Genomic DNA, 12,265 nt, shown 5'->3' with positions numbered 1-12,265 from the left:
ACCTGATGGATTGATTTTTAGAGACAGGGTCTCTCTCTGTCTCTCAGGCTAGAGTGCAGTGCCACAGTCATAGCTCAATGCAGCCTTCAATTCCTGGGCTTAAGTGATTTTTCTCGCCTCAGCCTCCTAAGTAGCCAGGCCTACAGGCTTGTGACATCACCTCCAGCCAATTTTTAATTTTTTTTTTTTATAGACTGGGGTCTTGCTATGTTGCTCAGGCTGGTCTTGAACTCCTGGGCTCAAGAGATCCTCCTGCCTCAGACTCCAAAAGTGCTGGAATTATAGGTGCCAGCATTTCTGGCTGACCTGTGTTATTTTAAAAGCTATTTAACTTGGTCTCCTACCAGAAAAAGGAAGATTCTCTCATTTCTTTTGAGTGACTGTGGTCTCTGAAAGATCCCCCTGTCCCCCCACCCCCCGGACGCTTGCTCCCTGGAGCTAGGTCTGGTTGTTTCCACTTCTTTTCACTTGGTCACTCATTGAGCTTGCCAGTTGTTAGAGCTGCCCACAGGGACTGTTTGCCACCCTGATATTCTAGCACCAACCTGGAGAAACCTGTGTTCTTTTGCATTCTCTACTTTTGAGAACATTTAAATAACACTATTAGCAACAGACCTGACTCCAATATTTTATGTGATCATAACTTTAAGGATATATTTTTAGCAAAAATATTTTACTTCACAGTGGTCCAGGCAGAAGGAGTAAAGCCTTCAGCGCTCTCAGGGGTCCAACAACTCCTGTCCACACTATGCCCTCTGGCCCTGCCCGTCACCTTTGTTCACTTCAAGGTAACTGGCACTAGACATCTCAAAGTGTTCTAACTCTCTTGTGTATTGAGATGGGGATAATAGATGATGGATAAATTTAAATATGCAATAAGTCGAAATTTTGAAGATTATGTTACTGAAATGCACAATGGTAAGAGTTCACACTGTAAAAGGTCCTTATTTAATAATACTTTCTTAATTTCCATTATTTAAAGTCTTTTTTAAATTTTAAGTTCTGGGATACATGTGCAGAACGTGTAGGTTTGTTACATAGATATACGTGTGCCATGGTGGTTTGCTGCACATATCGACCCGTCATCTAGGTTTTAAGCCCCGCATGCATTAGGTATTTGTCCTAATGCTCTCCCTCTCCTTGCCCCCCACCCCTTGACAGGCCCTGGTGTTCAACTCCCACTTATGTATGAGAACATGCGGTGTTTGGAGAAAAACCTGTCTCTAATGGTCATTGCTGAAAGCTCCACTCCTTACATTACAAGCTGTCTTAACTCTTTTTTCATGTTTCAACATCCCCATTTCCCTCTTTTTTTTTCTTTTCTTTTTTTTCTTTTTTTTGTGAGACAGAGTCTCACTCTGTCACCCAGGCTGGAGTACAGTGGCGCGATCTCAGCTCACTGCAAGCTCTGCCTTCCGGGTTCACACCATTCTCCTGTCTCAGCCTCCCGAGTAGCTGGGACTACAGGCGCCTGCCACCACGCCCGGCTAATTTTTTGTATTTTTAGTACAGACAGGGTTTCACCGTGTTAGCCAGGATGGTCTTGATCTCCTGACCTCGTGATCCATCTGCCTTGGCTTCCAAAGTGCTGGGATTACAGGCGTGAACCACCGAGCCCGGCCTTCCCTCTTTAAATCATTTTTTCAACAAAAATAAAATTTGTTGTTTGAATTTGCTTGATCTGAAATTTTCATGTATTTGAATTTTGTATGAGATGCTTGTATTTTTAGAAGAATTACCCTACTTTTAGTCTCATTATCAGGGAAGAAAACCATTTAATTTGGGACAAAAGAAGAAGAGAGACTGGCATTTATTGAGCATGTGGTATATACTAGGCTCTGTGCCAGATACTCTAATTACATTTGATTATATTGATTGGTTATAAAAGGAACGAGGCATTGAGAGACCAACTTACATAAGGTTTCTTTGCTCAGCAGAATTCACTGCCTTGATTTATGAAATATGGACTGTCAGATATGGAAGTAAACTTTTCAAATGGACTGGCTATCATAATGGCATTTAAATAGAATGAATGACATGTTAGGCTGAATTCTATCCGTCCACGTTTTACTTAGATTTGGTGAAGTGTGCTGTATCATGTATGAGGTATTATCATTATGTGAGATCTTCCTTTCAGCCACTGCAGAATGGAGAGAATTCCTCTCCCTTCCTGGCCTCCTAAGATAGACCCCATGTCTGATATGTAAGTAGAAGACTTATATCTGTTTGAAATACAGTATTAATTCCATTTTATAGTTCTAGATTTTTTAGGTGTCACTCTAGATTCCTCTTTATTCACATGTTTCTAGGAGAGTATTAAATACATATACCAATCAAACTAATTTGTCTGTTGGAATACATTTAAAACAGAAAGTCGGCAAAGAGAGAGCTGTAGGTGGGAACAGCAGCTCCAGATGCTTAAGCTTTGCAGGAGCTCAAAGCTTGGGACCTGTTAGCTATGGTCTCAGACTGCATGGCTGAGGTTTGTTATGACCACCAAGTGGGCTGGCAGGTCTTAACCTGAATTTATTTTCTATGCAGGCTTTCTGGGGGATTTAGACCCTTTCCCAGGTCTAAAATGCACACCCTGAGGTAGCCCCAGCCACCTCCCATGTTAATGTGGTTTAGTATATTCCTGAGAAGTGGGACCAAAACAATGTTCAGAAATTGTTGAATTTATCAAGCAAGGTGCTGTTTTAGGTTACACAGTAAATCCTTTGTGAAGTATAAGACAATAGGTACTTACATATTTCTAGCAATTTCTTGTTGAGTTCTCTCCTGTTACCTTATTTGAACTTGACAACCTATGGGGTGGGCAGAGTAGGTGCCATTCTCCCCACCCTCATTCTTAAATTTTTTTTATTTTTTGAGACGGAGTCTCACTCTATCACCCAGGCTGAAGTGCAGTGGTGCCATCTTAGCTCACTGCAACCGCCACCTCCCAGGTTCAAGTGATTCTCCTGCGTCAGCCTCCCCAGTAGCTGGGACTACAGGTGCACACCACCATGCCTGGCCAGTTTTTTGTATTTTTAGTAGGGTTGGGGTTTCATCATGTAGCCCAGGCTGGTCTCGAACTCCTGACCTCAGGTGATCTGCCCACCTTGGCCTCCCAAAGTGCCGGGATTACAGGTGTGAGCCACTGTGCCTGGCCTCCCCACCCCCATTCTTAATAGCAGCTTTGAGATAGAATTCACTGTCGGGGCCACTCCACAGAAATGGGATGGATCTCCTCCACGTGGCCACATTTGCTTTTAGATACTGAGTCAGCTGACATCACACCTACCCCAAGAGGATGTGAAATATAATTAGGCTTTTTGGGGAGAATAGGACAGCTCCCAAGAGGTCCTAAAATGGCTTGAGAGAGCAGGGAAAAGAGACTGGCTTGGCATTTTTTTTGTGATGATTATGGGGGGATGGTGTGGAGTGAGGGTTCCCATTGAAGGGTTTGAATTTACTGCTGGTGTCATAAGAGGGAGCCACTTGGACTTTCCTCTCTGCCTGCCCAGATGTGGACAGAAAGGGATGAAGGAGGAATGAGGCTTCAAAGCATCACAAGTGTAGTCACTTTTTAAAAATTACGTTCACATGCCATAAATGTGTTTAATTCAGTAGTCACAGGCTATATGTGTGTATAGATTATATATACATTTGAGAATATTTATTAGAAACACTGTCTAATTTCTGAACATTTTCATTACCCCAAAAAGAAACCTCATACCCACTAGCAATGACCCCATATTTCCTGGTCTCCCTAGCCCTCCATAATCACTAATCTGCTTTCTATCTCTCTGGATGTGTCTGTTCTGGACATTTCCGTTCAGTAATATAATATGGGGTCTTTGGTGCCTGACTTCTTTCCTTCACTTAATGGTTTTTGGGCTGTTCGTGTAATGGCACGCGTCAGTACTTTGTTCCTCCCTGTGATTGAATGATACTCCATTGTGTGGATGTGCCATACAAGTTTGTCATGTTAAAGGATGATTCATTTGGAACATCTGAAGGTGAGATGGTAGGAGAGTCAGGTGTCATTATTAGCAGGAGAGGAAGACATGGGCCTGCATCTCAAAAGGGATTCAAAGGCAGACATTTAGCCTTAGGAGCTGTATAAATTAGAAGTGACATTTAAAGATGGGAGAGTAAATGTGATCTCCAAATTGAAATATATACTCTTTTAGGTGGCTGCACTGGTTGCCAATAGATACCATCCGTCTATTCATGTCCTCTGATGAAATTCATGGTAATTTTCAGTTTAGAACAACTCAAGTTCATTCTGATACAGAAAAGTCAGTGAAACCAAACATACCTTTTGAATTACTCATTTTGTCTTGCTCCTATTGTCATGAGACCTGTTTCTGAATACTTCACTCTAAATATTTTCTGTTGCTTTTCAAGAGCCCACTAGTTTTGTTGGTTGGAAAATGACTAATACTTAAAATTTGGCACAAGTTGCTTCAATGCATATATGTCTTGGTCCATTTCTGCTGCTATAACAGAATACCACAAACAGGGTAATTTATAATGAACAGAAATTTATTCGTCCCACTGTTCTAGAGTCTGGAAGATGTAAGAGCATGGCAGCAGCAGCTGGTGAGGGTCTTCATACCGCATCATCCTATGGTGGAAGGTGAAAGGTGGAAGGAAAAGAGAACATGCAAGAGTGAGAGAGAGAAAGGGGACTGACCTCATGCTTTTATTAGGAACCCACTCTTGAGAACACCATTAATCAGTGAGGCTCTGCCCTAATCACTACTGGAAGGTCCCACTTCCCAGCACTGTCCATTGAGGATTAAGTTTCTAACTCAAGAACTTTGGGGGACACATTCAAACCGTAACATTTTATTAATTTATCTCCAGAAAACATTGCTTTTTCCTTTGAATGAGTTAGGAAATTGTTTCATTCTCTCTTATTGTTTTTTTTTAAATTTAGCTTTTACTTTTATTTATCTTTTTTAGCTTTATTGAGGTATGATTGGCAAAATTGTATAAATTTAAGGTATACAATATGATGATTTGATATATATTGTGAAATGATTACCACAATTGAGTTAGCTAACACACCTATCACCTCACTTAGTTGCCTTTTTTCTTTATTTTTTTGTGGTGAGACCATTTAGACCAAGCTTGTCCTACCCACGGCCCTCAGGCCACATGTGGCCCAGGGTGGCTTTGAATGTGGCCCAACACAAATTCGTAAACTTTCTTAAAACATTATGAGATTTTTTGTGATTTTTTTAAAGCTCATCAGCTATCATTAATGTTAGTATATTTTATGTGTGGCCCAAGACAATTATTCTTCTTCCAGTGTGGTCCAGGGAAGTCAAAAGATTGGACACCCCTGATTTAGACTTTTGTTTTAAACATGAAGGGTTCTAAAGGTAGATCAAACAGCATATACCAGCAGCTTCCAATTTGCTTGGTTATTTCTAATTCTTGGTAAAGTTCAAACATAATCTTTTGTATCTCAAATAATATTCCCTGGCTTCGGCAGGCAGGATGTCTAAAATATGTCATAACAATAACAAATTAATTTTACATTTCCAGGTACTCTCGTTATTTCTATTGAATGAACTATTGCTTTTAAAGCTATTTCTCTTGCTGTATAGGAGTCAGATTAATTGGTAGATTTTCTGAATTCTCAAAACTGACATTTAACTTATGTGTTTAGTGTTTTATAGTCTCCAATATTCAGTTTCTGGGTAGGTGAGTTTCTAGTTGTTTATCTGTCAGCATTGTGATTTCGCACGAAGGCTCTCCTAATGTCACAACTTGGGTGTAATCTTGAACCCTATAGCTCTCTTTTCACAGAATCACCCTTTGGAAGTGGAATGCTCTAGACCCCAAAGGGTCATCCTCTTTTTTTTGCATGTGGCCAACATCTCCCCATCTTTGATCTTGTTCAGCTATCAGACACACTTTGCATAAAAATACAGGAGAGAGAATAAGCCTAGATTTTTGCTTTTCTGTGGGGCCCAATGGCTAAACTACTCATAGAAGACAGACATTGTGGGATCATGTACCTGGATGGTATTCCCTACAGGTATGATTTTACTACATGCATGGGTTTACACAGCCCCCAGGTACTCAGTCAGTTAATTCACTCTAACTTTCACATCTATAGAGAGAAATGAAATTATCTGTTGCCCTGTGAAATAAGGAATAATATCAGAGCGGATTTTAAAAGATTGATCACTTTTTTCCTAGTTACATATTGTGGCTGGGAAAGGTTTTCCTGTATGTGCAGCATGGTCTTTTTATATAGTTAGCCTTTCATTGTTGAGGAAGGAAAATGGCAAGAGTCAACTTGGTATCATATCATTGACAAGCTTCCCTGTTAGCCATTCCCAGAGATTCACATGAGGTAGTGTAGTGTCACTGAGTCCAGTCTACAGTAGAAGGAGTTGGATTACTTACACACCAAACATAATCATGTTGACTGTGAGACCTCAGCATGTATTTCCCATTGCATACTGGAGTGCTGCTTCAGAAGGCATGCATCTAGCCAGACTGGGTAGCCCTTTATTCATGTTCTCATTTACATCTTTGAGTACCAGAGATGGGAGAATCCTTTTAAGCAGTGCAATCTTGCTAGCCCTCTCTAGCAAAGAGTAGAGGTGGGCTGAAGTCAAGGTCGACACAGCAATGTTGTGTTCCCTTGTGGTTTGCTGTCAGCAAGCTGTTACCCATATGTGGAAAAGGTTGTTTGAAGTGGGCTTTCATGTGTTTCCATAGCAGCAGTCATCTTAGAGATTTCACTCGTTTTTTGGACTTTTTTTTCCTTTGCTTCTGTTTCCCGCTGATGCAGGATTAAATAGCATATTTAGGTCAAGGAAAGAGATGTTTGCTAATATAGATGCTAGGCTAAGCATTCTGGGAGAGCGATTTCTTGCAGCAGATGAACATTCTTTGTGCCTCCCAGCAGCATCTGCAGCAGTGTGGCTGTCTGGCACTGTCTTTTTCATTTTGGGCAGGTTCTGAGATTCAGAACAATCCCAAGCAAATCACAGGAGCCGGCAGTTTTCCAGTAGCCACGTGTAAATCTCCTGCTTATTTGTTCTTTGGTATTAAGAGTGAAGCAATCAGCTAGAAAAACGATACTTTAAAGGTTTGGTGCATCCGAGGTGTGTCATCTTGTGTTTGCACCACCCCTCCTGTTTTACACTCGGAGTCTGGATTTTTTGGCAGGCTGTTGAGCAGGAGCGGATTCTAGTACAGCAGCTCAGAGCTTCCCTTCTGTTCCGGTACCGGTGACTGCTTGTCATGAAGATGGTACAGTGGGAGCCTGTTTCGGAAGAGCCAAGGAAGAGGATGTGGAAATGGAGTAGAGATTGCTAAAAAACTGAACATCCACACCTTGGGGATGGGTTGCACTACTAGTGTGATTCTGTTTAAAGGCATCCGCACCGTTTTTGAAAGAAACTGTGCTTATATGTGCAAACAGCAAGGAGAGAATAATGCCCTTGAATATACAGCATACAATTGGACAAAAGAAGATTCAGAACTATTGATCTCCTCCTGGCTGGTAAATGCTATCTTGCTTAATTAACAAGTAGTTTAATGGTGTTAGAATAAACTAGTCTTTACTTGTAAAGCAAATATATTTATTTCAGTGTACTTATATGTATGTAGTCTGTGTGTGTAAATGGGTAATTAGTGGCCTTAAGTTTAAATTATGAAGTGAGTGAGTGTATGTGTGAGAATGCCATGTATTCATCAAAGCTAAATACCTACAGAGAAAGGAATAAGATATTTTATTAAAGAATAGTTTTCTAATGTAGCTTTATCAGCTTACATGTTCTTGGTATAGTCCTAGAAATAATATGTGGTAAAGTGTATATTTAGGGTATTATATATGTGAACCCTCTCTCAGTGATAGTGAATTATTTAGCCCCTTTACATCCCAGTCTTCTAGTTGGCCAGGTTTTTCTTACTAATGGCTTATGGCCAGACCTTGATGCGGGGGGAGAAATTTAAAGGGAGCATGAAAGAAAACTATGATGGGTATGAGATAAATATTTATAGTTTTATTTTTTAAAAAAATCCAGCTACTTAACACGTTTTGGGGTGAAGGGTCTTGAGAGTGAGAGAAAGTGCAGTTTGACATGACACTTCTGTGTTCTGTCCCTTTATCAGGCATGAAGAGGTGTCAAGTCACAGATGGGTGTGCCTCTTGTGGCCTTCCCACCAGCACCAGGTTTGTGAGGAGCCACATATGGGTCTCCTCCTCCCTCAGGATGCCTTGCCATTTTTCCTTCTGTTCTTATCACAGCTTTTGTCAAAATGAGTGGGGACAAATATATCTCAGAGTTTCTGTGTGTATCTTGCCAGCAGCTGCTTGGTACAGTGAAGCATGCAGAAATGCTGAGACCTTTCCCAGCTGGTGAGGCTACCATCTGATACTGAGAAGGGGGTATTGGCATGCCATACGCCCTTGAGATCAGATTGGGTGGTCCCAGCCTGCGGGAACCCAGAGAGAGGATGCATTTTATGGAAGGTCTTATGTTAGCACTCGCAATATGTGGGAGGAAGAAAGGAGAGAATCACTCAAGGCATCAGATGCATTTTGCAAGTCAGTATTATGTATAGTTGGAATTTAAGTGGTGCTATATTAACTGTTAAATATTTTAAGCTCTGAGGTATTTTGGAATATGCTTTTGCGAATAACTGGTATTGGATATTAGAAGGACTAGCTCCTTATAGCGCTCTGCTCCATTAGTGTATCCATAACCAGACAGCCCGGGACCTGCTTGGGCCAGTAATGGCAATGCCCCTCCCATGCGGCAAGCTTCTGCTCCCTCAGGCCAGACTGACTTGTCTTTGGTTAACCTGACTTTAAGAGATTCTGCTTGTTTTTCTTTTCTCTTTTATTGCCTGGGGGAAGAGTAACCTGCCAGGGGCTCTGTCAGAGCTCTGGGTCTGGGATTCTAGAACACTGCTGTCATGCATCCTGTCAGCTGCTCTTTGCCCTCCACTCTTGCCTGCACCAGCAGGCCGTCTGTGCATGTGGCAGAGGTGCTGCTGGATGGAAAGATGCACCCTCTCACTCCACACTTGTCTCTCTGTTGGTGTCCTTGCCCTCTGCAGCCTCTTCTACACGCAGCACAGTGGCCCTCTGAAAATGAGTCAGACCATGTCACTCCTCTGCTCTGGACTTTCTGCAGCTCAGGGTCAAATGCAGACTCTTTACAGTGGCCTCCAGCCCCACCTCCAGCACTGCCTAGCACTTCCTCCTTCTCTTCACCTGTGTGTCTATTTCTCTCCTGCTCATTCCTCACCTCATTCTGGGCACCCAGGCTGCCTTGCTGTTTCTACTTCCCAGGGCATCTCCACCAGGGATTGCACCATTCATTGCCTGGCCTTTGCTCAGACCCCGTTCTCAGTGAGGTTCCTGTGACCCCCTGCTTAACCCTAAAATGCCCCTGGCACACCTTTCCCCAGATCCTGTGTAGTTTCTTCTTCACCTGACGTACTCTTTGTCCAGAATAACAGCATAAGCATAGTAATAGTAATTAGTAGTATGTGTTACTAGGAGTACACTTATAGTACAACAAGAACAAGATTCATGGCCAGGTGTGTGGTGGCTCATGCCTGTAATACCAGTGCTTTGGGAGGCCAAGGCAGGAGGATTGCTTGAGGCCATGAGTTCAAGACCAGCCTGGACAACATAGCAAGACCTTGTTTCTACCAACAACAACAACAAAAATAATTAGCCAGACATATGTTGACACACACCTGTAGTCCCAGCTACTCAGGAGGCTGAAGTGGGAGGGTCACTTGAGCCTAGGAGTTCAAGTTTACAGTGAGCTGTGAGTGCACCACTGCACTCCAGCCTGGGAAACAAAGCAAGATCCTATTGCTTAAAAAAAAAGAATCAGATTCATGATGCCTGGGATTTTTGTGCGCTTTGTTCACTGCTCTGCTCCTAATAGCTAGAACAGTGCCTGGCTCTATAGGAAATGCTCAATCAATGAGGGAATACTGATGAAATGGTTTTACGGTCCTGAACTTGAACTTGGAGAAACTACTGAGAAGATTAGTTAAAATCACTTATTCTAAAGCCAAAATATGTGTTTTTTAAAATTTTTAGTTTCCCCCAAACAGTAACTGGCTCTCTGTTAATGATCTCTCCGAGCCTGCTGACCATTCCACTCCCTAGAGGTGTGCTTCTAACCCTTCTGTCATGGCACCACACCAAGAAGTTGTGTGGTTCATGGCTGAATGTTCCCTGGGCTTGCAGTGGTAATGACTGACAATTGGATGTTGTCCAGACTACCTCTATTGATGACGCATTTCTTAAAGGAGCCCTGCCCATTGGTACTTCCTTGGGTCACCCCCATGCAAAGACAGGCTGACTTTATCTTCATATGTGGGTTTGCACCAGGGTTCTCAGCTTGGGTAGGATGTCTGTCCTACCTCCAGCTCAGGTGGTGACTCCAGCCTGTGATTCTGCCTTAACTGTCATCAGGTAAGAGCTGTATTTCACCTACCCTCAGAAAGCATAACCCCCACTTCAGCTACTCAGTGTGCACCAAGCCTTTGTGGAGGGAATGTAACATTCATGAAGGATGGCCTAAAGGGCTCGAGGCCACCCATTCTTCTGAAGACCCTAAATGTCCCAAATATCTATCCATCTGTCAGAGAACCGCATGCCTGGTCTGCCTTGTTTGTCCTCAGTGGAATTTCTGTTTCTGATCTAAGCTTTGTGTTTTTTTCTTGGCCTATACTGAAGCACGTCATAAGAAACATACTTAAGAAAGTGGAATCTACTATAAGGATGTTATTGAGGGCATTGCTTACTTGCTATTGGAATGGCAAGAGGCACTGTAGTATGGTGGTTAAGAGTGCTGATTCTGGGCTGGGTGCTGTGGCTCACACCTGTAGTCCCAGCACTTTGGGAGGCTAAGCCGGGTGGACAGCCTGGGCCCAGGAGTTCGAGACCAGCCTGAGCAACATGGTGAAACCCCGTCTGTACAAAAAATACAAAGATTAGCTGGGCGTAGTGGTGCATGCCAAGTAGCCCCAGCTACTTGGGATGCTGAGGCTGGAGGATCACTTGAGTCGTGGAGGTTGAGGCCACAGTGAGCTGTGATTGCACCACTGCACTCAAGCCCTGTTGACAGAAGGAGACCCTGACTCAAACAAACAAACAAAAACAGAATGCTGATACTGGAGCCAGCCTTTGGGGTTTGAATCCTCTTAAATTCACAACTTAATACTTGTGTGACTTTGGGCAATTTACTTAACACTTTGTTCCTCAGTTTCCTTATCTGCTATTTGTAGATAATAATGGTATTTGCCTCAAAGGGCTGTTAAATGAGTGAGTATGTCTAAAGTTCCTAGGTCATTGTCTTGCACATAAGTGTTGATTGTTAGCTGTTACAATCATTGTCATTTCTGTTTTTTGGTGTTCCTTTTATGAGCAGCCCTGGAGTAAATTTCTTCTCTTCGTAATATGAATGGTTGTGCTTTTCATGAGGAACTACTTTGTTTTCATTTTATATACAGTATGGTTCATGTAACTGATCCCAGCCAAGTCATCAGTTAACTGTTAAAGCTTATTTCCAAACATATGACTAAATTCTAGCAGGTTCTAGGCTTTTCCAAAATGACTTTTATATTGCCCTTCAACTTTGCTTTTTATATTACCTGCCATTTTATCATTCTGCTTTTTCTCATCCACTTATTAAAATACTTTTAAATTTTATTATGTATATATGTAAATAACTTTAAATCATTTTGGAATAAGTTACAATATAAATTAAAAGGTAAGGCCGGGCATGGTGGCACACACCTGTAGTCCCAGCACCTTGGGAGGCTGAAGTGGGTGGATCACTTGAGGTCAGGAGTTCAAGACCAGCTTGGCCAACATGGTGAAACCTTGTCTCTACTAAAAATACAAAAATTAGCCGGGCATGGTGGCACTGCCTGTATTCCCAGCTACTCAGGAGTCTGAGGCAGGAGTGTCGCTTGAACCTGGGAGGTGGAGGTTGCAGTAAGCCGAGATTGCGCCATTGTACTCCAGCCTGGGCGACTGAGTGAGACCCTGACTCAAAAAGGTAAAAAGGGTAACAGAGAAGCATATAGTGAAGAAAAAGCCTTTTTACCATCACTAAGGATGGCTCTGAAGTAACAAACAGATGTCTTGAGTGCAGGATTTAGCTTTGTAAGGCTGGGGCTGTTCAGGCTCCTACTGGAATTTATATTTAAACAGTGAATCAGCCGCATGGTGGGCGCTACATTAGGAGATGTACTTATCTGGCAGTTGTGG

The 12,265-nt window shown here is 42.4% G+C and overlaps 1 protein-coding gene across 9 annotated transcripts in view; it reads left to right on the top strand.

The window, feature by feature from the left end:
• Positions 1-12,265, top strand: part of DOCK9 (dedicator of cytokinesis 9) — a 293,481-nt gene that overhangs the window by 62,831 nt on the left and 218,385 nt on the right. For 2 of the 9 annotated variants that reach the window (XM_032151168.2, XM_058438029.1), the window contains exon 1: positions 6,852-7,519. The exons of 5 other annotated variants lie outside the window; for them this stretch is intronic. In XM_032151168.2, coding sequence (XP_032007059.1) covers positions 7,358-7,519 — 162 coding nt within the window. In that variant the 5' untranslated portion in view covers positions 6,852-7,357. Of the gene's footprint in view, positions 1-6,851; positions 7,520-12,265 lie in introns of those variants that run through there. 2 more of the 9 variants (XM_032151172.2, XM_058438032.1) reach the window with 1 other exon arrangement.

The sequence above is a fragment of the Hylobates moloch genome, unplaced genomic scaffold (genome assembly GCF_009828535.3).
Source record: "Hylobates moloch isolate HMO894 unplaced genomic scaffold, HMol_V3 SCAFFOLD_4, whole genome shotgun sequence".
Taxonomy (NCBI): domain Eukaryota; kingdom Metazoa; phylum Chordata; class Mammalia; order Primates; family Hylobatidae; genus Hylobates; species Hylobates moloch.
The sequence above is the reverse complement of the archived record's forward strand: the minus strand, read 5'-3'. Positions and strand labels throughout refer to the sequence as shown.